General features: G+C 47.8%; 1 protein-coding gene across 1 annotated transcript in view; it reads left to right on the plus strand.

The window, feature by feature from the left end:
- Positions 1-27,897, plus strand: part of LOC126176135 (facilitated trehalose transporter Tret1-like) — a 73,901-nt gene that overhangs the window by 1,753 nt on the left and 44,251 nt on the right. Inside the window, exon 2 of the mRNA XM_049923273.1 lies at positions 23,882-24,151. Within this exon, the coding sequence (XP_049779230.1) occupies positions 23,882-24,151 (270 nt within the window). The remainder of the gene's footprint in view (positions 1-23,881; positions 24,152-27,897) is intronic.

Raw genomic sequence — 27,897 nt, forward strand, 5'->3', positions numbered from 1 at the left:
CCATAAGAGCTTAAATATGGTCCAGGGTATCACATTGCACAGGGACCTTCTTTTGCAGTCAGACGATGAGCTGGTTGCCAATTTAGAACGGCGAGGTGTACATTTTGTTCGTCGTGTTCACTGGGGTCCAAGGGACAATCAGGTTGCCACCAATGCCTTCATCTTGGCCTTGGGTGATACATTACTTCAGAGAAGGTCAAGGTGAAGATCTACTGCTGTAATGTAAAACCCTATATCCCTCCCCCAATACGATGCTTTAAATGTCGGAAGTTGTCATATGTCTTCTCGTTGTACTTAAACTGTCACATGTCGAGATTGCGGACGGCCATCACATCACAATACTCCACGTGCCCCACCTCCCATCTCTAACTGTGAAGAGCACCATTCGCCTTGCTCGCCAGACTGCACGATTCTCCAGAAAAAAAGGAAAATCATACAATAAAAGATCCTTGACCGATTGAGCTACACTGAGGCTAATAGGAAATTTGAACACCTACATCCTGTAAGCATGCCATCGTCTTGCGCCACTGCTACAACAGTTCTAGCCCTACCAGCTCTGCTAACCCCAGTCGCCTCTGAGCCAGAAGACTACACCTGCCCATTTTATGATGGGGAGCAGTTCCCTCCCTGTTTTTCCTGCACCACCAACTTGAGGAGCAACCCTTCCCGCCCCCTACCATCAGGGAAGTCCATCCCCACTTCTAAACTGGAGAAAAGTAAAACTTCGTCTGCTGCTTTCGTTGGAAGGGGGCCCTTGCGTCACTCCCTTCCCAGATTTCTGCTAGTGGGAAAAATGACACCCACCAGTGGCTGAAGAGCCCAAAGTATCTGGTTGCAGGGCTTCGTGCTCATCCTCTGTCCTGGAGACTGAACCATCAGTGAAGTACTCCCAACCAGGGAAACCAAGGAGCAACGAGAGAAATCCAAAAAGAAGGTCCCTAAGATGAAGGGAATTTCGGTGACACCACTGCTACCTCCAAGCTCTGTGTCTGGATGAGGTGGAAAGTCTGGCAGCTGCTGAGGACCTAGATCTCGCTGGACCTTCGGACAAAATGGATATAGGCTGCTCAGGCAAAAAGTTGGTGGCAGCAGGTGCCCCTGAGGCGTAGACTGTCTCAATGAATGTTCCATGCCTTCAAAGCCTCACGTCCAGTAGAATTGCAGCGGTTTTTTCCACTGCCTGGCTGAGCTACAACTACACATTGATCTTGTCAAAAGCAGAGAAGCGATTCTTCTTGTTTTAGTTCTCTGTGGCACTCTGGGATGCTCTCTGTGGCACTCTGGGATGCTCTCTGTGGCACTTCGTTTATATAACCATTTTTTTCTTGGTTATAATTTTATCATATTTTATTCAATTTAGAGTTGCGTAGAATCCTTATGTATCCTGTGATTTTTTTAAGACCTAAAACTGTCAAGCTTCACCTGCTTTCTTCATTGCCCTCCAGGAAACCTGGTTCCCAGCAATGTGGACCACTAACGTCTGTGCCTATAAGGGATACTACAGGAACAGTAGCGACTGTAAGTCTCATGTGGAGTTTGAGTTTGTCATTAACTCAGTCTGTAGTGAACCTGTGCCCCTTCAAACCCCTCTTGAAGCTGTGGCTGTTAGAATAGGGACAATGCAGGAAATAACTGTCTGCAATGAATATCTCCCTCCAAATGGTGTAGATCCCAGAATGATCAACTCCCCAAACCTTTCCTGCTTTTGGGAGATTCTAATGCCCATAACGTGGGGTTGGCAATGTGCTTAATGGCTGATTCAGAGATGTCGACACTTTACTGTGGCAATTCGACCTCTGCCTCTTAAATACTGGGGCCACCACACACTCCAGTGTAGCTCGAGGTAGTTAGTCGGCCATTTATCAATTTGCAGCCCAGGACTTCTCCCATCTATCCACTGGAGAGTACTTGACGACCTGTGTGATAGTGACCACTTCCCCATATTCCTGTCACTGCCCCAGCGTCAAGCCCATGGACGCCTGCCCATATGGGTTTTAAACAAGGTGGACTGGGAAAATTTAACCTCTGCTCTCACCATTGAATCTCTTTCACACGGGAACATCGATGTGATTTTTGAGCAGGTGACTACAATAATTGTTTTTGGGCCAGAAAACGCGATCCCTCGCTCTTCAGGTTGCCCTGGTGAACGGCAGTCCCTTGGTGATAGCAGGAAGTCGCTGAAGCAATTAAGGAGCGTCGGCGAGCTCTACAGCAGCATAAGTGGCACACTTCCCTTAGCACCTTATTAACCTTTAAACAGCTCTGTGCTAGCGTTCGCCAACTTACCAAACGATGGAAGGAGTGGGGTCCACAACTCTTTTGTGGATACATGCGTAGCGAGCACGGGACCCCGAGCTAACGTGGCCTTCCTTCCTTTCTGGGCTGCATACCTCCCCTTTCCGCATCCTTCCCCATCTTCGCCCCTCCTCCCCTCACCTCTGGCTCTTTCCTTCCCTTTCTCCCCATCTGGGAGTATGGTTTGTGCCTATGTCCGGAGACAGACGCTCGAAAATGTGACGCATTCTTCGCCTTCTTCGCCTTCTTTGCTTGTATGTCTTCTTCCTTCCTTTGTCCTTCTCTTTTCCTTACCTCTTCTCTTTACCCTTTTCTCCGCTGCGGCGTTTGAGACCTCTCTTCTTTCTTTTCCTTTCTCTTTCTTCCTCACTGTGCGTGTCTGAAGGCCGACCCACGCATTTCTGTGCGTAGCCGGTGACGGGGTAACGCGTAATTGCCCGCCCCGGGTAGACAGGTAGGACACGTACGTACCCCCTGGTAATGGCGAGGCCCAGGGAGGGGTGATTACCCGAGATGATACCTTCCGAAAGTGCCGGTTGGTCCCTCCGTCCGTTTGTCGGGAGGTGTGACCTGAGGTGTGAACAATCACCTAAGGCGGGAGTGCCCTCAGAGAGGGCCCCCACAAGGGAGGAGCGCGCCATCGGAGACGCTGGTAATCATGGGGGATTCTTCCGCAATGGTTTCCTCACCTTCCACTATGTCTGCTCACAAGCGTAAGTATACTGAGTCTCAGCCACAGACGGTTCTTCCATCGTTGCCACAGTTCCTTGTTGTTTCTCGGTCTGACGAAGGTCACGACTTCTCCATGGTCAACCATTTCATTATTCAGAAAGGTGTCGACGCAATTGCAGGTCCTGTAAAGTCTTGTTCCAGATTACAGAATGGCACCTTGTTGTTAGAAACAGTCAGTGCCCTCCAGGCAGAAAAATTGCTGCATACTTCACTGCTCCACACCTTCCCTGTCCGGGTTGAAGCGCACCGCACTTTAAATTCCTCGTGTGGAGTCGTTTATACAAGCTCCCTCGATGGATTGTCTGACGAAGAAATTCAGCACTACCTGTCTGACCAGGGCGTAACGGCTGTTCATAGAAAGATGAAAAGGGTTGACACGAACATCATTCCAACCCGCACTGTCTTCTTGACATAGTGTCAACTTCCATCGAAAATCGAAGCAGGCTATGAGATAATTTCCGTTCGCCCTTACGTCCCAAACCCTACGCGTTGCTATCGATGTCAGCAGTTCAATCACACCAGCCAGTCCTGTTCCAATCCGGCCAAATGTGTTCCGTGTGGCAAGGATGCCCATGAGGGTGCTTGTCCACCTCGATCCCCTCGCTGCATCAACTGTATGGGTGACCACGCTGATTCCTCTCGAGATTGCCCCGTTTTTAAGGACGAAAAGCTCATCCAGGAAATCAGAGTGAAGGAAAAGGTGTCGACCTTTGCTGCTCGAAAATTATTCGCCAGTCGACAGCCCACCGTGCCTCAGACAGGAAAATACAGCAGACTTGCGACCTCACCTTTAGTGCCACGGTCGTCAGATCGGCCAGTGCAAAGATCGCCCGTTCAACCTCACCCCCTTCGCCTGCCCACTCTATGGCTCACTCTTCATCGGGTTCTGCTAAATCTCAAGCCCAAAAGTCAGACACCAAGACTTCGAAAAAAGAGCATACTCGTGAAGATTTTTATGTACCCCAACTTCACAACCATCGGTTCCTCCTTCATCTAAACATCATAATTCCAAGAAGGCTACAAAGAAACCCAGTTCATCTCCTTCTCCGCCAAGGTGTGTTCCATCTACAGCACCACCTGGCGGAAATCGCCCTCGGCCGTCTTCTGTGTCGCTGAGGCGCACTGCTGGCGGCTGATCAACCGCCCGATCGCTGGTGGCAGGAGCTGCTCCTGAACAACTTATGGATGAGGATCTTCTGCCTTCGACTGAATGCCATTCCATGCTGTCGGTCGCAAGCTCTGAGCAGTCGTTGAGTTGACAGCAACCTTGGTCACATTCCTCCATTTTCTGTTCACCCTATGTCCATTATCCACTGGAATATTCGCGGCATTCGAGCCAATCGGGATGAATTGTCGATCCTATTACGATCCTACTCGCCGGTCATCTTTTGTCTTCAGGAAACAAAGCTGCGTCCCCATGACCGCTTTGTTCTCCCTCATTTTCAGTCCATCCGATATGATCTCCTCTCTGTTGAAGGCACTCCAGCCCATGGAGGACTCATGATTCTTCTCCATGATACTCTCCATTATCACCCAATTCACTTAAACAGTTCCTTCCAAGCTGTCGCCGTCCGTCTTTCCCTCTCTGGATACACGTTCTCTCTTTGTACTGTATACATTCCATCGTCCACACCAATGGCACGAGCTGATCTCCTTCATCTTCTTGATCAGCTTCCACCCCCCTATTGGCTGGTTGGGGGCTTAAATGCCCACCACCCGCTTTGGGGATCTCCACATCCTTGTCCACGTGGCTCACTATTGCTAGACGTCTTCCAAGTGGATCTAGTTTGCCTCAACACTGGGGTCCCTACATTTTTGTCTGCCTCCACGACAAATTTATCTCATTTGGACCTTGCGGTCGGTACTGTTCCGCTAGCTCGGCGCTTCGAATGTTTCGCCCTTGATGACACACACTCGAGTGAACACTTTCCATGTGTCCTCAGACAGCAGCCTCAACTGCCATGTACGCGCCCGCGACGCTGGAAGTTTGCACAAGCCGATTGTCCACTTTTTTCGTCTCTGGCGACATTCGATGACCGTCACTTTCCCAGCGTCGATGATGTCACACATATTACCGACGTTATTCTTATAGCTGCGGAACGTTCAATACCACGCACATCCGAATTGCCCCGGCGCCCCCCTATTCCTTGGTGGAACGAGGCATGCCGTGACGCAATACGTGAGCGACGACGTGCTCTTCGCGTTTTCCGCCACCATCCTATTTTGACCAACTGTATCCGCTATAAGCAGTTCCGTGCGCGATGCCGTCGTGTCATCCGCGATAGCAAGAAGGCAAGCTGGAAATTCTTTATTAGCTCATTTAACACCTTCACTCCCTCCTCGGTAGTTTGGAGTCGGCTTCGACGGTTCTCAGGCGCGCCTAGTTTCTCCCCGGTCTCTGGGCTCACTGTCGCGCATGATACGTTAGTGGACCCCGTCGCAATTTCTAACTCATTGGGTCAGCACTTTGCTGAGATTTCGAGCTCTTCAAATTACCCGCCAGCGTTTCTCCCGAAGAAACGTGCAGCGGAAGTGCGACCTCTTGCTTTCTCCTCTCCAAATCGCGAAAGCTACAATACTCATTTCTCCATGCGGGAACTCCACCATACACTCTCTTCTTCTCGCTCCTCCGCCCCAGGACCGGATGGTATCCACGTCCAAATGTTGCTGCATTTATCAACCCATAGTCTGCGTTACCTCCTTCGCCTTTATAATCGAATTTGGACCGACAGTACTTTTCCGAGACGATGGCGGGAAGCTATCGTCGTTCCTGTTCCGAAACCTGGAAAGGACAAACATCTCCCCTCTAGCTATCGCCCCATTTCTCTCACGAGTAGTGTCTGTAAGGTTTTGGAGCGTATGGTGAATTCCCGTTTAGCTTGGTGGCTGGAATCCCGCAGTCTTTTAACACCTGCCCAATGCGGATTCCGAAAGCATCGTTCTGCAGTTGACCATCTTGTTGCTCTCTCCACTTATATAATGAATAATTTTCTCCGGAAACGCCAAACAGTAGCATTATTTTTTGATCTAGAGAGAGCATACGATACCTGTTGGAGGACAGGTATCCTTCGCATACTGTTCTCTTGGGGCTTTCGAGGTCGGCTGCCCCTTTTTCTTCGCGAATTTATGGCAGAGCGCACATTTAGGGTGCGGGTGAACACTACTCTCTCCCGTACTTTCTTCCAAGAAAACGGGGTACCCCAGGGCTCCGTGCTGAGTGTTGTACTGTTTGCCATTGCCATCAATCCAATTATGGATTGTCTCTTTCCTGATGTCTCGGGCTCCCTCTTTGTGGACGATTTTGCGATCTACTACAGCTCTCAACGGACCAGCCTTCTTGAGCGAAGTCTTCAAGGATGTCTCGATCGCCTCCACTCTTGCAGCATCGACAGCGGCTTCCGTTTTTCTCCCAGTAAGACCGTTTGTGTCAATTTTTGGCGACGTAAGGAGTTTCTTCCGCCCTCCTTACATCTAGGTCCTGTCAACCTTTCGTTTTCAGACGTCGCTAAATTCTTGGGTCTTATGTTTGACCGAAAACTGTGCTGGTCCTCCCACGTTTCCTATCTTTCGGCTCGCTGTCTGCGATCCCTCAACACCCTCCGTGTCCTGAATGGTACCTCCTGGGGAGCGGACCGAGTGGTCCTTCTCAACCTCTATCGCGCCTTAGTGCGCTCGAAATTGGACTATGGAAGCATAGTCTACTCCTGCTCGGCCGTCCATTCTTCGGCGTCTCGACTCTATCCACCACCGTGGATTACGCTTAGTGTCTGGAGCTTTTTACACCAGCCCTGTGGAAAGCCTTTATGCTGATACTGCTGAACCTCCGCTGTCCAATCGGCGAGCAGTCCTCCTGAGTCGTTATGCAAGCCATCTGTCTTCCAAGCCTGCTAATCCAGCCCATGACATTTTTTTCGACGCTTCCTTTGATGTAGGGTATGCAGGCCGCCACTCCTCCCTACTACCACCGGGAGTCCGCTTTCGTCAACTGCTCCATTCTCTTTCCTTCCGCTTTCCTAAAACCTTCTTGACAACTTGGGGTACAGCACCGCCTTGGCTCCGTCCCCGGATCTGCCTGCTCCGAGACCTTTGTCGATTTCCCAAGGATGGTACCCCTTCACTTGTTTATCGTCGGGCATTTGCTGCTCTATGTGCACGAATGACGGACGCCACATTTATTTACACCGACGGCTCGAAAACATCGTTAGGTGTAGGGAGTGCCTATATTGTTGGCGACACCCCAAATCACTTTCAGCTTCCCGACCAGTGTTCGGTTTATACTGCGGAGCTTTACGCTGTTCTCCAGGCTGTCCACTACATCCGCCGCCATCGGCGGATACAGTACGTTATCTGCTCCGATTCTCCCAGCTCTCTCCTCAGTCTCCAAGCTCTTTACCCTGTGCACCCTCTGGTACACCGGATTCAGGACTGTCTGCGTTTGCTCCACCTGGGGGGCGTCTCGGTGGCGTTCCTCTGGCTCCCGGGACACGTTGGTATCTGCGGAAATGAGGCGGCCGGTATTGCAGCCAAGGCTGCAGTCTCTCTTCTTCGGCCAGCTATTCCATCGATTCCCGTCGCCGATCTACGGAGCGTTTTATGTCGTCGTGTTGTTCATTTATGGCACGCGCATTGGTCGACACTTCCCCAAAATAAACTGCGGGACGTGAAAACTCTTCCTTGTGCTTGGACCTCTTCCTCCCGAACGCGTCGTCGGGAGGAGGTAATTTTAACTAGACTCCGGATAGGGCACTGTCTTTTTAGCCATCGACATCTTTTAAGCGGCGATCCTCCCCCACTCTGTCCCCACTGCTCTCAGCTGTGGACGGTCAGACACCTTTTAATTGAGTGCCCCTATTTTAATCCGTTACGCGCCCGTTTACAGCTGTCGCCTGATATATCGTCAATTTTAGCAGATGACACGCGCTCGGCCGATCGCGTTCTAGAGTTCATTCGTGCCAGTGAAATGACGTCAGTCATTTGAAGTTTTTTTTGGGACAACCAACCCCCTTCTGTAGTGGATTTTTAAGCCTTCCTTCTGCTTTTAGTTTCTCCACTTTTATGACTTTCGTTCCCATTGCTGCTGGTTTCCGTTTTCGGTTTTTTACTGCTTCCTAAGTCACAGACCGGGCGCTAATGACCATAGCAGTTTTGCGCCCTAAAACCATACAAAAAAAAACAAAAAATGCCTCGACCATTGGGTGCCATACGTCACCTTCCCAAATCTGGGCAAAGATGAAACGCGTTTTTGGGTACCAGCCCCCAACAGATGTTCCTGGTGTTAAGATAAATGGCGTGTTATCCACCGACGCAAACGCGATAGCCGAGCACTTAGCTAAGCAATATGCTCGAACCTCTACACTGGAGAATTACCCCCCCCCCCCCCCCCAGCCTTTGGCACTCTCAAATGGCGGATGAAAGAGAAACTCCTCTCGTTCACTACACGCCGGAATGATCCCTATAACGCCCCATTTACAGAGTGGGAGCTCCTCAGTGCCCTTGAACATTGCCTCAACACAGCTCTTGGACCAGATAGGATCCAGTCAGATGGTTAAACATCTCTCATCTGACTACAAGCGACATCTTCTCGTCATTTCAACCGGATCTGGTGCGATGGCGTCTTTCCATCCTGATTGTGGGAGAGCATAATTCTGGTGCTCAAACCAGATAAAAACTCACTTGATGTGGATAGCTGTCGGCCCATCAGTCTCACCAACGTTCTTCGTAAGCTGCTGGAATTTATGGTGTGTTGGCAGTTGGTTTGGGTCCTGGAGTCACGTGGCCTACTGGCTCCATGACAGGGCGGTTTCCGCCAGGGTCGCTCTACCACTGATAATCTTGTCCCTAGAGTCTGCTATGGAAACAGCCTTTTCCAGACAGTCACCTGGTTGCCGTCTTTTTTGATTTACGAAAAGCGTATGACACGACCTGGCGGCATCATATCCTTGCCACATTAGACGAGTGGGGTCTCTGAGGCCCACTCCCGAGTCTTATCCAGAATTTCATATCGCTTCGTGCTATCGGTGTTCAAACTGGTGCCTCCCATGGTTCCCCCCCATATCCAGGAGAATGGGGTCACGCAGGGCTCTGTATTGTCTATCTACTTTTAGTGGCTATTAACAGTCTAGCAGCAGCTGTAGGCCGATCTGTCTCACCTTCTCTGTATGCAGACGTCTGCATTTCGTACTGCTTAACCAGTATAGGTGTTGCTGAGTGGCACCTACAGGAGCCATCCACAAGGTGCAGTCATGGGCTCTAGCCCACGGTTAGCAGTTTCCGGCCGCAAAGTAGTGTTATGCACCTCTGTCGGCGTCGTACCGTTCATCCAGAACCAGAACTTTACATTAATGACGATCCACTCACTGTGGTGGAGACATATCGATTCTTAGACTGGTTTTCGACTCCCACTTTACTTTTCTTCCTCACCTTAGTCAGCTTAAGTGGAAGTGCTGCAAGCATCTCAATACCCTCCGCTGGCTAAGCAACACCAACTGGGGTGCAGATAGCTCTACGTTGCTGCAACTCTACAGAACCGTAGTTTAATCCTGCCTTGACTATTGGAGTCTGGTTTATGGTTCGGTGGAGCCCTCAGCATTGTGTGCACCACTGTGGTGCAGGAGCTTTTAGGAATAGTCCAGTGACCAGCATCCTTTCTTAAGCCAGATTGCCTCCATTGCAGGTTAGTCATGCTCAAACTGCTGGCCAGTTATGTAGCACACATTCGTATTTCTCCTTTTCCCATCCATCGCGGTTCATCTCCCACATCGGTAGCCCAGGTCAGGGCTTCCAATTGCAGTTCGTGTCTGATCCCTTCTTTCTGGAGTCCTTGCCTTTACCATCTGTACTTGAGGTCCATTCACGTACACCTCCATGGTGTACACCTAGGCCGCGGCTCTGCCTGGACCTTTTGCATGGCCCCAAAGACTCCTTTATCCCCGCGTCGCTCTGCTGCCACTTCCTCTCAATTGTAGACAAGTACCGAGGCCATGACGCCATGGGGAGGCGTTTGTTCGGTGTACTGACTCCTTGAGCAACCTACACGCGCTCGACCAGTGCTATCCTCGTCATCCTTTGATAGCGACCATCCAGGAGTCCATCTATATCCTGGAACGGTCCGGTCGATCAGTGGTGTTCGCATGGACCACAGGTCACGTCGGAATCCCAGGCAACGAACTTGTCGACAGACTGGCCAAACAGGCTACGCGGAAACCGCTTTAGTGTTCGTTGGCTTTCCTTCGTTCTTGTGGTTTTTCCTTTCTTTCCGTTTTGTGTTGTATGTCTCGTTTGTTTTATTCTCACACTTGTGGCATTGTTTTATTAGGAACAAGGGACCGATGACCTTGTAGTTTGGTTCCTTCCTTCCTTCCTTCCTTCCTTCCTTCCTTCCTTCCTTCCTTCCTACCTTCCTCCCCTCCTCCCCCCCCCCCACCACTTGTAAGCCCACCAACCAATTGAAATTATTCCTAGGAACCCTGCACCTCAAAGTTCTGCCTAACATCTATCAGCTGTTATAAAGTTGTATACAGAAACTCATTGCATTCATGTTTCTGAGTGATACCTCCTGGGGAAAGGATTGCTCCACTCTGTTTCCACTGGGCTGTTGATGCCTCGTATATTGTTTAGCATCACCACCAACATCTTGTCTGCTAAAACCAGTTCACCGTCGTGAGTACGGCTTATCACACCAGCTTACTGAACAAGTCCAGAAGACAGTCCTACAATGGGGTCTGGAATCCTGTCATTGCTATATTGTCATCAGCCACTACGCAAGTTTGCATCTACCGTCCGTCATTCCCAAACCACCTGACCCCCCAGGGGGTCCACAACTCTTTTGTGGATACGTGTGTGGCGAGCACGGGGCCCCGAGCCATTGCAGCCTTCTTTCTCTCCCGGGCTGCATTTCCTTTCCCTTCCCCTCCTTTCCCCTCCATACCCCTTTCCCCTCGCCCTCTCCTCTCCCTCTATTGGTGTCCTTGCTTATGTTGGCCCCCGCTATCCTCCTGGTTCTGTTGGTTTTACACTCCGGCTTTGTTGCGTAATCATCTCCTCCTTTTGGCATTCCTTGGTCCCCCTCTGGGGTTTGACCTCCATTCCAAAATTTCTCTTCCGTAGTGTGAGCCATTTGGGGAAGAGCACCTTACCTAGTGTCTCCGACGTGTGCCCTTCTAGTACATTCCACCTTTTCTTTTACGTCGTTGTCTGATGCTAGGGTGCATAGCCAGCACGGTAGCCAGCCCGTGTGGTGGGGTCGCTATGTACCCTTTTGGTTGAGCCCCCTGAACACACAGGGATCACACTTCTGATACCTGAGCTGTGACCTCCTCATGCATGCCTTGGAGTGGTTGCTCGTCATCCTGGAGCATCGGAACTCCCGGCAATGGCCGCCGTGCCAGACGGCCCTTGCTGTGGCTGGGTGGCGCCCGTGAGGAGAGCCCCTGATCGGAGTGGGTGGTATCAGGGCGGACGCTATGCAGATGAAACGCATACGGGTCCAAACCTCTGGCCGCTCTTCTGCGGCCGTCTCTCTGCGTGGTACTGATTCCTCAAGTGCTGCTTCTCTTGCTCCTTCGGCCTTCCCTTCCGTGGCTACCCCCTGGGAGGAGGGTCAGGCCCGTCGTCTAGGGGCAAAACCTTTCCCCCGTTATTTAGTTTGCACTAGGACTGATGGAGATACTTTCACCAGTGTCAAACCTTTATTCTTTGTGGAACACATTGAAGACAAGTTCGGCGAAGTGGACTCCCTGAGCAAGATGCGGTCGGGTTCGTTGCTGATAAAAACTGCTTCGGCTGCCCAATCTGCGGCCCTTCGCGCCTGTACCCACCTTGGCACAATTCCCGTGTCCATTACCCCTCACCAGTCTCTAAATATGGTACAAGGTGTGATTTTTCACAGAGACCTCATCCTTCAAACTGATGAGGAACTTCGGGACAATCTCGGACGGCGGGGTGTTCACTTCGTCCGGCGTGTTCAGAAGGGTCCTAAGGATAATCGTATTGATACTGGTGCCTTTATCCTGGCCTTTGAAGGGGATACCCTTCCTGAGAAAGTTAAGATTATGGTCTATCGCTGTGATGTGAAGCCGTACATCCCACCTCCTATGCGGTGTTTTAAGTGCTTGCGTTTTGGCCACATGTCTTCTCGCTGTTCCCAGGACCCCCTCTGTGGTGACTGTGGACGTCCACTCCATGAGGGGAGTCCCTGTGTTCCCCCTCCTGTATGTGTAAATTGTCATGGTAGTCATTCTCCACGTTCAGCAGATTGCCCAGTCTATAAGAAAGAAAAAAAGATACAGGAGTATAAGTCCCTTGATCGTTTAAGCTACACAGAGGCCCGTAAGAAATATGCACGATTGCACCCTGTGTCCATGCAATCTAGTTACGCCTTGGTTACATCTTCATCCCTTCCTCCCCCTTCCTTACCCCCATCCCGGACCCCTCTCCTTCCCCCCTCCCCTGCGGCTCCCACCCCCTCTCCTCTGGGCGCTGCTCCCCCTCCCCAGCCGGAGAAGTGTCCCACTCCTTCGGCGTCTGCCGGTCAAGGGCGCCTCTCCCGGGATGCCCCTTCCCGGCACCTTCCAGGTCAGAGGTCTGCTGCAGCGCGGCGACCGCGAGAGCCGCGGTCTATCGGCCCCCAGGTCGCCCGGTCTCTTTCTGTTCCTGATCTTGCTGCAGCTGGCTCCATTATGCCACACAGCCCTCCTCGATCTCAGCCTGAAAAGAAGAAGAAACATAAGTCCCGGGACAAAGAGCCTCTGGTACCACCGGAGGTCCCTTCCCCGACTTCGCAACCGGATTCTGACCTGTCTTTTATGGACGTCGCCCCCTCCTTGTCGGTGACGGGTGGGGACCCGGCGGTATGACTGGATTCAGCGTGTTCAGCCCTCATTTAAACCATCGTTCTGTGGTTCTCCAATGGAATTGTAATGGCTATTATCGTCACCTTCCGGAATTGAAATCCCTTCTCTCGTCCTACTCAGCAGCTTGTGTGGTTCTCCAGGAATCTCATTTTACTGATGCTCACTCACCGACCCTCCGTGGGTTCCGTGTTTTCTGTCGAAATCGGGTCGGACCCTTGCGGGCTTCTGGTGGCGTTTGTACGTTGGTCCGTACAGACATTGCTAGCACGTGGATTCCTCTCCAAACTACATTGGAAGCGGTTGCTGTTAGGGTCCACTTAGACTCTGCAGTCACAGTATGCAATCTTTATCTCCCTCCTGACAGGACTTTCACACCTGCTGCCTTAACCACCCTTCTTCAGCAACTTCCTCCTCCCTTCCTCCTCCTTGGGGATTTTAATGCTCATCATCCTTTGTGGGGCAGTGCCTTTCCATCTAGACGAGGTCTTCTTATCGACCAATTTATTGCAGACCACGACCTGTGCCTTCTTAATGATGGCTCCCCTACTCATTTCAGTGCTGGTCCTGGTACCTTTTCTGCCATTGATCTTTCTCTTTCTTCTCCCTCTCTCCTCCCTTCATTACACTGGTCGCCACACGACGACCTTTGTGATAGTGACCATTTCCCGTTGATTATCACGCTCCCTTCCCGCTCCCCGATGGATAGGTTACCTCGTTGGTCTTTCCACCGCGCCGATTGGCCTCTATACACTGCACAGGTCGAGTTTTCTCCCTCTTTGTCGGGTTGTATTGATGACGTCGTACGTGACGTGTCTGACGCGATTGTTCGCGCGGCTACCCTTGCTGTCCCGCGCTCATCTGGCCAATTTCGTCGTCGGCCAGTCCCGTGGTGGAGTACGGCCATTGCCATTGCCATCCGTGATCGCCGTCGAGCTTTGCAACACTTCAAGAGGCACCCATCTGTTGCCAGCCTTTCTACCTTTAAGCGCCTTCGCGCTAAAGCCCGTTATTTAATCAAACAGAGCAAGCGGATATGTTGGGAACGATTCGTTTCTTCCCTTGGTTCCACTGTCCCTCTGTCGCGGGTATGGGCTACACTTCGCTCTCTCCAAGGTTGCCATCGGCAGTCCACCCTCCCAGGCCTTCACCTCCCAGATGGCATTTGTACGGACCCCTTAGTTCTCGCAGAACATCTTGCGACCCATTTTGCCATGGCATCGGCGTCGGCCTCCTATCCAGCTGCTTTCCTTCATCAAAAACAGCAGGCTGAAGCTGTCGCCTTATGTTTCACCACTTGTGCGTCAGAATCTTACAACGAACCTTTCACTGAATGGGAATTTCTTTCTGCTCTATCTTCTTCTCATGATACGGCCCCTGGCCCCGATTCCATTCATAACCAGCTGCTTCAACATCTCAGTGCTCCACAACGGCACCATCTTCTTCGGGTGTTTAACCGTATCTGGCTCCAGGGTGACTTCCCTTCTCAGTGGAGGGATAGCATTGTGGTTCCTGTCCTTAAGCCTGGTCAGAACCCCCTATCTGTTGACAGCTATCGGCCAATTAGTTTGACCAATGTTGGCTGTAAGTTACTTGAACGGCTGGTAGCCCGTCGGCTCACTTGGGTCCTCGAATCTCTGGATCTATTGTCCCCATACCAGTGTGGCTTTAGAGAGGGACGATCTCCAATCGATCATTTACTTCGCTTGGAATCTGCAGTTCGGCAGGCTTTTTCCCAGCGCCGTCATTTGGTTGCAGTGTTTTTTGACCTTCGCAAGGCCTACGACACGGCCTGGCGCCATCACATCTTACTAACCCTTCATCAGTGGGGTCTTCGGGGCCCACTCCCAATTTTTATCCGCCAGTTCCTGATCCATCGGTCATTCAGAGTTAGAGTTGGTACTGCTTTTAGTTCTCCACAGACCCAGGAGACGGGCATCCCACAGGGTTCTGTCTTGAGTGTCCTTCTTTTCCTCATTGCTATCGATGGACTTGTGGCCTCTGTCGGTCCCTTGGTCGCTCCTGCCCTGTATGTGGATGATTTCTGCATTTGGGTTAGTTCCTCCTCGATGGCATCTGCAGAACGGCAGCTCCAGGTGGCTATACGGCGTGCCTCTGCATGGACCCACTCACACGGGTTTCAATTCTCTCCTTTAAAATCGCGGGTGGTCCACTTCTGTCGCCGTACTACGGTCCACCCTGATCCAGAGCTCTATCTTGCTGCACAACAATTGCCTGTGGTTCCACAGTTTCGTTTCCTGGGTCTTCTTTTTGACAACAAGCTCACTTGGCTGCCCCATATCAGACTCCTGAAGGTAGGATGTTTCCGTAAACTCAATGTCCTTCGCTTCCTTGCCCACTCCTCTTGGGGTGCGGACCGTTCCCTTCTCCTCCGTCTTTATCGTGCTCTAGTTCTGTCACGTTTGGACTATGGTTGTCAAGTTTATGGTTCAGCTGCTCCTTCCACGCTGCACGTGCTGGATCCGGTCCACCATCGTGGTATCCGTTTGGCCACCGGTGCCTTCCCTACTAGCCCTGTTGATAGTCTCCTGGTTGAAGCTGGGATCCCCCCCCTTTCTGTTCGGCGGTCCCAGCTTCTGGTGTCTTATGCCCTTACTATCCGTTCTTCTCCCGCTCATCCTTCCTATTCTATCCTATTTCCAGACCATGGACGTCGCCCGCCTGACTCCCGCCCTCGGGCGGGTTTACCGGTTGGGCTGCGCCTTGCGTCTCTTAACCGTGATTTTCGGCTTCCTTCTTTGTCCTGTCTTCCTCGCTCCCTCCCCTCCACCCCTCCTTGGTTAGTTCCTCGGCCTCGAATTCGGATGGATCTCCGCCGCGGTCCGAAAGATTCCATCTCCCCGGTGGTGTTCCGTTCCTTTTTCCGCCAAATTTTATGGGAGTTTCGGGATGCTGTTGTTTTTTACACTGATGGCTCTAAATCTGCTGATCATGTTGGGTATGCCTTCACGTCCTTTGTTGGAACGGAAAATCATCTGCTGCCACCCTCATGTGGGGTGTTTACCGCGGAATTGATGGCCATATCCCGGGCCCTTACCTTTATTAAACAATCCCAACACAACCGCGTTTTGTTATGTACGGACTCGATGAGTGGCCTTCTTGCTATTGACCGGTGTTTTTCGCGCCATCCCTTGGTCTCTGCCATCCATGACCATCTCGCTGATCTTCACCGTGCTGCTTGTTCCATTGACTTCCTATGGGTCCCGGGCCATGTGGGTATCCCGGGTAATGAGCTCGCTGATCGTTTGGCTGGGGGAGCAGTTACTTACCCCCCGTTTTCTGTAACCCCTCCTGCAGCGGATTTACGGCTTCACATCAAATCCCACTTCGCACAGTCATGGGCCAGTTCTTGGGAGGCTACTCCACTGTCTAATAAACTTCGTGCCATTAAGGTGAATCCAGGCCCATGGCGTTCTTCCTTTCGCCTCTCCCGCAAGGACTCGACCACACTGTGTCGTCTCCGCATTGGCCATACCAGGCTGACCCATGGTTTCCTTTTGCGTGATGAGCCACCCCCGCTATGTGGTTGTGGAGCCTTCCAGTCAGTGGCCCACATTTTGGTTGAATGCCCCCTTCTTTTGGCTCTGCGTGCGAAGTACAGACTCCCCCACACTTTACCTTTGATGTTGGCTGACGATTCCCGGATGGTCTCTCTGGTTCTAGGTTTCCTCCGGGAGAGTGGTTTTTATTCTCAGTTTTAAAGTTTTTAATCTCCCTCTGGTGTTGGGGCAGGGCGGTGAGTGTTTGGGTGTCTCCCACTGTAGGCGGTGTTCAGAGATTCCCGATTCACCTCCCTGCCTGGAATCCTCTTTTCTTTCCCTTTTACTCTGTTTTTACCCCTTCTTTTTAAGGCTTGGTTAGTTTTTCTATTCCCATCCGTACTTTCTGCATTATAGCGGTTGTCGCTTTTAAGTCACAGGTGGTCTTGCCTATGCTGCTTCAGCATAGTGTTGGGTTCGTTCTCTTGCCAACTTTCCTCGTTTGTTTTTACTAATGACAACGTGACTGCCCTTTTACGTTTCCCCTTTTTCCGTTTTATTGTTCTGCCTTTTCTGAGATGTCCCGTTAGCAGCATGGAGTCTATTTGAAACAAGGGACTGATGACCTCGCTGTTTGGTCCCTTTCACCTCAAACAACCAACCAACCAAACCACCTGAACTATGATTCTTTTCCCTCCAAGGTGTCTAATTCTCCCCCCACCCCCTTGACGCTCTCCTAGAGGAAGTTTCCAAATTAGAATAAAACTGTAAATACTAGGTGAAGGTATTTCTCTCTCCCATTTGACTGCATCAAATGGATCATATCATGCACTTCTCCCTAGCGCAAGTTAGACTAGATACCTCCCTCGGCCCTAAAAGTTACTTTCTTGTTCATCAGTACATCTGTTACCCATAAGTTCCAAGAGGCTGAAATTATTTATATCGATGATTCTACGGATACCTAAAAACGGGACATGATTTCTCATATACTAAAAGTCAGGAATTAAATTCTTTGACAAGGACCTGTTGCCTTCCAGTGTAACTGACGACTATTGCCAGAGCCCTCTGTTTTCTCAATAAGACAGAGACCTATTTCTTGCACATTGTGAGCTAGCAGTCTCCGTGCTATTATTACCTAATACTACCATCACGACTCAATGTCCGCTATCAGTGACAGTCTTGACTCACATGGATCCAGAAGAATGAGATAGTTTATTGCCAAACCATTGAAGCGACTTCACTACCTTGTCTGAGATATAACGTGACCTGTCCAACGAAAGCTTCTGCGACAGGCAGTCTCAGCTAACATCTACATCTCATCTAAACCTACATGGTTTCTGCAATTCACACTTAAGCGCCTGGCAGAGGGTTCATCGAACCATTTTCATTCTACTTCTCTACCATTCCACTCTCGAGTGGCGCGTGGGGAAAAGGAACACCTAAATCTTTCCGTTCGAGCTGTGATTTCTCTTATTTTATTATGATCCTTTCTCCCTACGTAGATGGGTGTTAACAAAATATTTTCGCATTCCAAGGAAAAAGTTGGTGACTGAAATTTCGTAAATAGATCTCGCCGCAAAGAAAACCGCCTTTATTTCAGTGACTGCCACCCCAACTCGCGTATCATATCACTGACACTCTCACCCCTATCGCGCGATAACACGAAACGAGCTGCCCTTCTTTGCACATTTTCGATGTCGTCCGTCATTCCTACTTGTTAAGGATCCCATACATGCACAGCAATATTCCAGCAGAGGACGGACAAGTGTAATGTAAGCTATCTCTTTAGTGGGTTTATCGCGTCTTCTGAGTGTTCTGCCAACAAAGCGCAGTCTTTGTTTCGCCTTCCCCACAATATTATCTATGTGGTCTTTCCAATTTAAGTTGCTCGTAATTGTAATTCCTAGGTGTTTAGACGAATTGACAGCCTTTAGATTTGTGCGGTTTATAGTAGATGCAAAATTTATCGGATTTCTTTTAGTAGCTATGAGGATGACCTTGCACTTTTCTTTGTTTAGTGATAATTGCCTCTTTTCACACCATACAGTAATTCTCTCTAGATAATTTTGTAATTGGAATTGATCGTCTGATGATTTAAACTAAACGGTAAATTACAGCATCATCTGCAAACAATCTAAGGGGGCTGCTCAGATTATCACCTAGATCATTTATATAAATCAGGAACAGCAGAGAGCCTGTGACACTACCTTGCAGAACGCCAGATATCACGTGTGTTCTACTCGACGATTTACCATCCATCCCTACGAACTGTGACCTTTCTGAGAGGAAATTGGTGAATGGCGTGCTTTCTCACCCTCTAACAGCCTGCGAGGCACCAAGGAGACCACTGCTGTGCAACATTTCTCATCGTCTTGAATTCAGAGGGCGTCCATGATTTTATGCTGGTCTATGTTGGACAGTAAACTGACCCATGCCTTCATGCTATGTAGTGACACGTTCCCCCCCCCCCCCCGCCCCCCGCCCCCCTCCCCTAGTCCATTTCTTGGTGTAGCTGTGCTACGTCGGTGGCTCACATCCTAGTGGAATGCTCTGTTATAGCACTGTTACATGGCCTTAAGGATGTCTTATTCTTAATACTGGCCTACAACGAAATAAGTCTAACATTTTTTGCAGACACTTACAAGTAGGTTTACCACAGCTGCGGCTACTCATCTTGGGTATTAATAAAACATTTCAGTTGTATTTAATCATTCACTTTTAGTCGGTTGCCGGTTTCATGGCATTAGAAGCCCGATATTCAGGTGAACATGTCAGTAAAACTTCTATCTCTAATACTGTAGGTATATGATAACCAGAAGATGTGGCTTTTAGTGCCACGAAATCGGTAGCGATCTAAAATAAAGGACTAAATACAGCTGAAGCAGTTTAATACCCAAGATGCTGTCGCCATTTGACTATAATTTTTATTTTAGATATTTAAGGTAACTCTAAATTGTTGTTCCGTCTCGCTTGCACACTTTAATTCGGTTACATGTTTCGATCACTCTGTATCATCTTCAGATGTAAAACAAAGTAAAATTAAATAGGCACCATCTAACATTTTACAACAGTAGAAAAGAAAATAACTGCAAATGAATATAGAATTTACCTAAGTAATTGCATCAGATACCTGTCTTGTATACTCAGAACAACATATCAGTGTTGTATTTTACAACTGAGGTCAACATTTTAGATACGTACAAGTAGATGTTGCAGTTATAGCAGATACTTATTCTGTTTTCGCTACTTTATTTCCAACTTTAAAATCTACTATTTTATCACCCTTTTACAGTTCTATGCATCCATTCTGGTATTTTAAGTGACGGTTATTTACATTATTGACTTTTGCGGTTTTACGATATTGCAGAGACTGCGTTTTTCTGATGACGATGCACTGCAGTGACAACAGCCATTGTGAAACATGTCAGTAGAATTCACAATTGCAAATAATGACTACCATCAGCTGTAGAATGGAATGACAATCTGTGCTGGACTGGGACTCGAACCAGGATTTCCCACCTGTCGTGAGCAGTCGCCTTACAATTTGGCTATCCGTGCAAGACTCACTGCCAGACCAAAGCTTCTACATGTCGTCAACCATAAGTCTACAATCTGTACTCGCACATCCATTATGTATATTTCCATACAGATCAGACGTTGTACTTTGAAGCACATATGGTTGAAGACATACGCAGGTTTGGGTGTGGCTGCGAGTCTTGCACGGATAGCCAAATGGTGCCAGCACGGTAGCTTAGCGTTTTCTGTCAGAGGGTTAGCTGCCCTCTGTAATAAAAAAAACTGAGTGAATGGATCAACAAAACTTAAACGGGTGTCATGGGACATCCGTTCCGAACAAATGCTATGAACAAAATGAGATTATCTCCCTGGTTCCTTTTCCCTACCACAATCAGCTTCACTCCATTTTCCCCTTCCCCCCTACCTCCATCTGTGCAATTAAAACCGAAAACATTGACCACAGTTTCAAAATACAGTGCTCTGATACAGTGCTCTGATACATTGTTCTGTGTGGACAAGATGGGTTGCTGATGCAATTACTTAGGTAAATTCTACATTTATGTAAAATTCTTCTGCACATATTTAATTTTACTTGTAGGTCTGAAAATGGTCCAGAGTGATCGTCACACATAATCGAATTAACGGAACTGTAAATAAGAATTATGTTAAATATCATCTCGTATACAGTTGTCGAAGTCTCTACAGATGATTATGTCGACTACAGTGAATTTTTATTGTATCGTTCGACGATCCAGATTTTGACCTTAAACCATTTTCAAGTGCAAAAACTTATTTGTGCGTTAGATGCAAGTTTTTATACTTCAAAATGGCTAAGGCCGAAATCTGGATCGTATAACAATAAATTAAAAATTGTTACAATCAAACGGAGGCATCATTAAAGTAACATGACTGTAGCTTCAGCCAAAAGAAAATTATCAACAATCACAGTTCTTATACTCCCTCTCAGATTATATTTTATTCCAGACTTTTTCGATCATACCAGATTGACTGTGGGACATGTGTGGGAGGGATGCCTCTCGCCATACTTGAAACATTTTGATCGTTGATTTGTTGACCTGGAAAAGAGATGATGCGATTGTTGATGAATTTGCGATTGGAAGTCCGAGGGACGATTACGGTAAATAGTTCCAAAGGCATAATGGAAGCCAAATATCTAAGGATGGAAAGAATAGCTGTATGTTGCATTGCAAAGTAGCGGCTTATTGGAAGATGCCCCCAAACGTTTGGAGTGCGATCGCTTCGCTGGTCTTCAGGGGACCACACCCTGCCTGTCTAACCCATGTCAATTTAGGCAAGTATTTGACCCATTCCTGAAAAAATTATTTGCTGCAGCACCTTAATATTTCTACTGTATGTTACATGATGCTAATAGTCAACTGTACCAAAATCTACTTCATCCATTTTATAGTTTTTAGGAAATACTTTTTAAATTAACAAAAAATATTAAGTTTTTCTGCAGAAAATATTTTTGTGACCCTTCCTAATGGGGGAATATTAACGAATGTAGTACCAGAGGTGGCTTTTTATATTATGGAGCGTCTCTTAAAATTTCATGCATTTATCTATGGTAGTTTCCGATATAATGGGGCATATGTACTGAAAATTTTAGTTGGCGAGAAATTGACTTTAAAGAAAAAACTTTGAAATTTGTTACTTACAATTAATTAAAACTGTCCTGCTGCATATGATGGCCTTTCTTTGGCCTCTAGCAGGTCTTCCAGCTTCTTTTTCACCTTGCTGGATGTTTGTCTTGCTGTCTTGGCTATATTAGATGCAGACCTGTCTGCAACCGATCAGGTTGCGACCTCTGTGTAAAGTGACGTGCTTTCGCTAGTAAACCAGGCTGAAGATCAGGGCGTCTCCAACGCAAGGCCCAGACTGGAAACTCACGGATGTCTCTTATCGTTAAGATTACTTTTTAATCGTTTTATTAGTTACTCTATTTTGCATTGATACCTTTAGTATAAACAGTAGTTAAACTGAAACTTTAACTGAAGGAATTTTTCTAATAGAGCATGTAGTATTTCTTTCCTTTTCGGCGACGCCCGCACCGTATATAATTTGATCGATCGTGTCTATAGACGTACTTTTGTTACAACGCACGATTAGACACATTCCAATTCGAATTTGTTTTAAGATTTTAAGCAAGAATTTTTCTTGTGGAATTATTTAACTATTACCCGTAACAGAGGAAACAGTGAACTTCCTACTGGTACACATTGTGTGTACTTCCGTTGGCTTTTAGACTTAATTTAAATTTGAAATATATGTTAATACTAGTATCCCTACATCGCTTTAGTGTCATGGGTGACAAATGTGCATGCTCTAGCAGACTGTTGAGAGACTGTTTCGTGGATACTATAAATTCTGGCTTAATGTGGGCAACTGCAGTGCAGTTGAAAAGGAAGCACTTAATTTCTTTCGAGACTTTCCAGTTGGTAAATAAGATCTTTAGTAGTAGACAGAAAACACTTACAGGACTATTGGATTTCTTGGGGGGGGGGGGGGGGCGCAGTAGAAAAGGGACATAGAGGGGACAGTTGACTAAACTTATTCGGTGACTATTAGTTAAATTTGAAGTAAGAGACGAAGAGCCGGAAATTGAAAAAAAGTGTTGCAGCACGTCTCTAGGAAGACTGTTGCAGCCGCATCAGATGCAAAGTTAAACGAACAGTCCAGTTGTTAGGCAGTAGTCGCGGGGGAGGAAGGCGTATTCCAGTAACTAGCTGTATGGCGAATAACTGAGAACAGGGTTGCGGCTACCTTCAGAAACATGTCACCTAAGAGATGTGACACTTGATACTGGGATGTGGAAGACGTCCGTTGCTCTCGCTGCAAATGGTATGCACCAGACAGCCATAATATTACTTGTGCGTTCTATTTCCACACCAGCACTTGTTCGATCACGTTGTGACAACGATAGCGACAAATAGTTTCCAGTCACATTACACTCTCCCATCCAGAGCTCAACGTAAATGCTGTATTAAAATATTGCTAAAACTACTTTCAAAGAATGTTTGAGAGTTTAGTATTAAACTTACACTACTGGCCATTAAAATTGCTACACCAATAAGAAATGCAGATGATAAACCGATATTCATTGGACAAATATGTTATACTAGAACTGACATATGATTACATTTTCACGCAGTTTAGGTGCATATATCGTGATAAATCAGTACCCAGAACAACCGTAATAACGGCCTTGATACGCCTGGGCATTGGCTCAGAGCTTGAATGGTGTGTACACAATCGCAGGCGCTCCTGTCTGTGATGCAGCGTCAAGGGTAACCGCAGCCATGGTATCAGAGCTGATAGTCCATGCTGCTGCAAACGACGTCGAACTGTTCGTGCAGATGGTTGTTGTCTTGCAAACGTCCCCATCTGTTAACTCAGGGATCGAGACGTGGCTCCACAATCCATTACAGCCACGCGGATAAGATGCCTGTCATCTCGACTGCTAGTGATAAGAGGCCGTTGGATCCAGCACGGAATTCCTTATTACCCTCCTGAACCCACCGATTCCATATTCTGCTAAGTCATTGGATCTCGACCAACGCGAGCAGCAATGTCCCGATACGGTAAACAGCAATCGCGATAGGAAACGTGATGGTACGCATTTCTCTTCCTTTCACGGGGCATCACAACAACGTTTCACCAGTCAACGGCAGTCAACCGCTGTTTGTGTGTGAGAAATCGGTTGGAAACGTTCATGTCAGCACGTTGGTGTCTCCACCGGCGCCAACCTTGTGTGAATGCTCCGAAAAGCTAATCATCTGCATATCACAGCATCTTCTTTCTGTCGGTTAAATTTCGCGTCTGTAGCACGTCGTCTTCTTGGTGTAGCAATTTTAATGGGCAGTAGTGTATATTTTTTATATGTGGCATTATTAATAAATCTATACGGACAGTTACTAGTAGGCTTGGAGTGAATCAAAGCTGTACAGCAACTGAAACTTGTGTTGACAGGCAGACGTTAGAGGGGCCTTAGGTTCACTGATGCAGACGTCGATAACGGTGGGCTTCATGATCGACTACTGCGCCGGGCCGTTCGTGTCGTACACGACGCTGGCAGCCATCGGGCTGGCGACGCCCCTCTTGTTCGTGGCGTGCTTCGTCTGGATGCCGGAGTCGCCCTACTACCTGCTGGCTGTCGGCGAGGAAGCCGCGGCGGAGAGAGCGCTGCGCTGGTTACGCGACGTCAACCAAGACGTCATCTTCGAGCTCCGTGAGATAAAGGTATCCACTGTCATCTGTCTCCAATCCTCATATGTAGTCTGCGGTCACTGTTTATTGCCCCCGTACTTGGCTAAAGCACTTGACCGTGTGAAGGCGTACGTAATACCTTCGGAAGAAAGTCTATCGATTTCGAATACCGCAGAATCGAAATGGTGAATCATATTGAACTTGCAGCGTCAACCTAATCGGCTAATTAATTCTTGATAATTAATTATTAATGAATGAAAGGAAAAAAGTTGACACTGAACTTTCACAGAAATATATATTTATGTTGTTGTTGTGGTCTTCAGTCCTGAGACTTTGATGCAGCTCTCCATGTTAATCTATCCTGTGCAAGCTCCTTAATCTACCAGTACCTACTGCAACCTAGATCCTTCTGAATCTGCTTAGTGTATTCATCTCTTGGTCTCCCTCTACGATTTTTACCCTCCACGCTGCCCTCCAATGCTAAATTTGTGATCTCTTGTTGCCTCAGAACATGTCCTACCAACCGGTCCCTTCTTCTCGTCAATTTGTGCCACAAATTTCTCTTCTCTCCAATTCTATTCAATACCTCATTAGGTATGTGGTCTACCCATCTAATCTTCAGCATTCATCTGTAGCACCACATTTCGAAAGCTTCTGTTCTCTTCCTGTCCAAACTATTATCGTCCATTTGGTCAGAACATTCTTAATAAGATAAAATGTGCTGTAAATGCTGTAGTACTGGGTGATTAAAAAAGTCAGTATAAATTTGAAAACTGATAAATCACGGAATAATGTAGATAGAGGGTTACAAATTGACACACACGCTTGGAATGACATGGGGTGTTATTAGAACCAAAAAAATACAAAAATTCAAAAAATTTCAGAGAGATGGCGCTTCATCTGATCAAAATAGCAATAATTAGCGTAACAAAGTAAGACAAAGCAAAGACGATGCTCAATATGTCCACCATCATTCCTCAACAATAGCTGTAGTAGAGGAATAATGTTGTGAGCAGCACTGTAAAGCATGTTCGGAGTTAGGGTGAGGCATTCGTGTCGGATGTTTTCTTTCAGCATCCCTACAGATGTCGGTCGATCACGATACACTTGCGACTTCAGGTAACCCCAAAGCCAATAATCGCACGGACTGAGGTCTGGGGACCTGGGAGGCCAAGCATGACGAAAGTGGCGGCTGAGCACACGATCACCACCAAACGACGCGCGCTATAGATCTTTCACGCGTCTAGCAATATGGGGTGGAGAGCCGTCCTGCATAAACATCGTACGTTCCAGCAGGTGTTTATCAGCCGGGATAATGCGATTCTGTAACACATCGGCGTACCTCTCACCCGTCACGGTAGCAGTTACAAAACCAGCATCACGCATTTCCTCGAAGAAAAAAGGCCCGATAATGGTAAATGTGGTAAATCCAACCCTACCGTGACTTCCTCGTCGTGCAGTGGAGTTTCCGCGACAGTTCTAGGATTTTCGGTAGCCCAATTTCTGCAGTTGTGGGCGTTGACAGACCATCGGAGCGTGAAATGAGCTTCGTCGGTTCACACCACGTTACTCAACCAATCGTCATCTTCCGCCATCTTTTGAAACGCCCACACCGCAAATGCCCTCCGCTTGGCTAAATCGCCAGGTAACAGTTCATGATGCCGATGGATTTTGTACGGATAGCATCGGAGGGTACGCATAAGTGTCAACCAGTGTATGGAATGCCGGTGCGACGTAAGACTGATCGAACGCTGACTCCCCGTGCATAGACGAACCCGCTACAGTCTCCATTTCTTCTTGAACTGTCTCAGCAGCATTACGCCTTGTGCTCGGTCGGCCACTACGGGGTCTATCGTCTAAACAACCCGTGGCTTCGAACTTCGAATTCATTCTCGCCACAGCTGCATTTGTCAACGGACCTTTACCCGTTCGAATCCCCTTCCTATGGCGATAGGATCCTAACGCTGAACTAAGACATTCCCCATTCTGATAATACAGCTTCACTAAAAGCGCCTTTTCAGGTAACGTAAACATGCTGCGAATGCTGGCGCATCTGATTCTCTCTCTCATTACAGCTCCTTTCATACACGATTGTCATGCGCAGTCACTGACGTTTTGCTGTCCAGCGCCATATGTCGGACATTTTGTGAAGTTTTTTTTTGTTCTAATAAAACCCCATGTCATTCGATTTGTATCATTATTCTGTGGTTTATTAAGTTTTCAAATTTATACTGACTTTTTGATCACCCGGTATATCAATACCATTGAATATGAACATAGCAGCACGTTAGCGCTTAGCATCACAACTTTATTTTTAAATGAATTAAGCAGAATAGAAAGAAACTTTCAAACCACCGAACGCACTGTGAAAGACAAATTGTTGAAACATCGTTGAAGTATAGCACCACAAGCCATCAACACAGAATTACACTGTAGTACTATTGTATATGCCAATTTGTCAGTATGTTTACTGATAGTACTCAAATTAAATTATTTTCAAATAAAATACTAAGCTGAAGGCCTGTTAACTATGCAAACTGGTTGTTAATTAATTTAGATGCTCAAGAGTTATTCAGAAGAACAATATTTGATAATTCTGCACACATTTCCGATACTCGGCCATGCCAGTAGGAATCCTCGACTCAGAAACCCATCTGAAGTAATAGTTTACAGGTCGGTAACGTAGTCTACCAAATTTCCCACACACAATCTACACCGATGCAATACAGTATACGAGAAATCCTCAAATTCCGGAACATTCGTATTTTAGCGTCAATAGTGTGTCGGAGCGAAATGCGTTTGGCATCCCTGCGCACGCCCTTTTACTGTGTAACTGCCAGAAGTTTCATTGTTATACGTCAGTTAGCCGCCGTTCAATGCTGCATTGAGTAGAACGTTATGTCACACAGTTAGCGTATTTCGAGATGGCATAGTTAGAGGAACAACGCGCCTGCATTAAATTTTACGTTAAACTAAAGGGAACCTTCAGACACACAACAAATAATGCAGAAAGCCTATGGTGATGAGTGCTTCATCCGTACTCGGTGTTACGGTTTAAAAATGGCTGGACGGAAGTTAAGGATGACGTCACTCAGGACGCCCTTTGAACTCGGCCAAAGCAGCTCATGTCAGGAATGTCAACGAAAATTGTGTGTGCGAACCAATAGAAGACCGACTGACCGAGAGATTGCAGAAGAATCTAACATTTCAGTTAGATCATGTCATGAAATTCTGACACAGCATCTTGAAATGCATTGTGTTGGCGCCAGGTTGGTCCCAAGGTTAATGAGTCAAGACAAAGACCTTCCCTTCGCAATCTGTGAAGAGCCTTTGGCTCGCGCAAATGAGAAGGGGATGTTCGTTGAGAGAATAACTGCTGATGAGACGTGAGTCTGTGATGATGAGGCTAAGGTCCCGTCAACATAGTGGGTCGGGAAACTTTCTTTAAGGCCAGAAAAAGCTCGTCTGGTCAGGTCAAATGTCAAAGCCATACTGATAGTTTTCTTTGAAGTATTAGTTCATCATGAATTCGTGCCACAGGGACAAACTGTTAATCGATAGTACTATCGGGACGTGTTGCGCACCTGAGGCTACACGGGTAGCGGGGGCTGTGTGGAAGGGACTGGGCGGTTTTTTAGGTTAGAGGGTTTCAGGGAACCACAGAAAGGGCGTTCGTCTAAAAGAGGTAGGTAAAACACAGTAAGGTAGTTGTAGAAATCAGTGCTCGCACAGAAAAATTTAAGTGCTCGTTTTTCCCGCGTGCCGTTAGAGTGGAACAG

The sequence above is a fragment of the Schistocerca cancellata genome, chromosome 3 (assembly GCF_023864275.1).
Source record: "Schistocerca cancellata isolate TAMUIC-IGC-003103 chromosome 3, iqSchCanc2.1, whole genome shotgun sequence".
In the NCBI taxonomy this organism is placed as follows: Eukaryota; Metazoa; Arthropoda; class Insecta; order Orthoptera; family Acrididae; genus Schistocerca; species Schistocerca cancellata.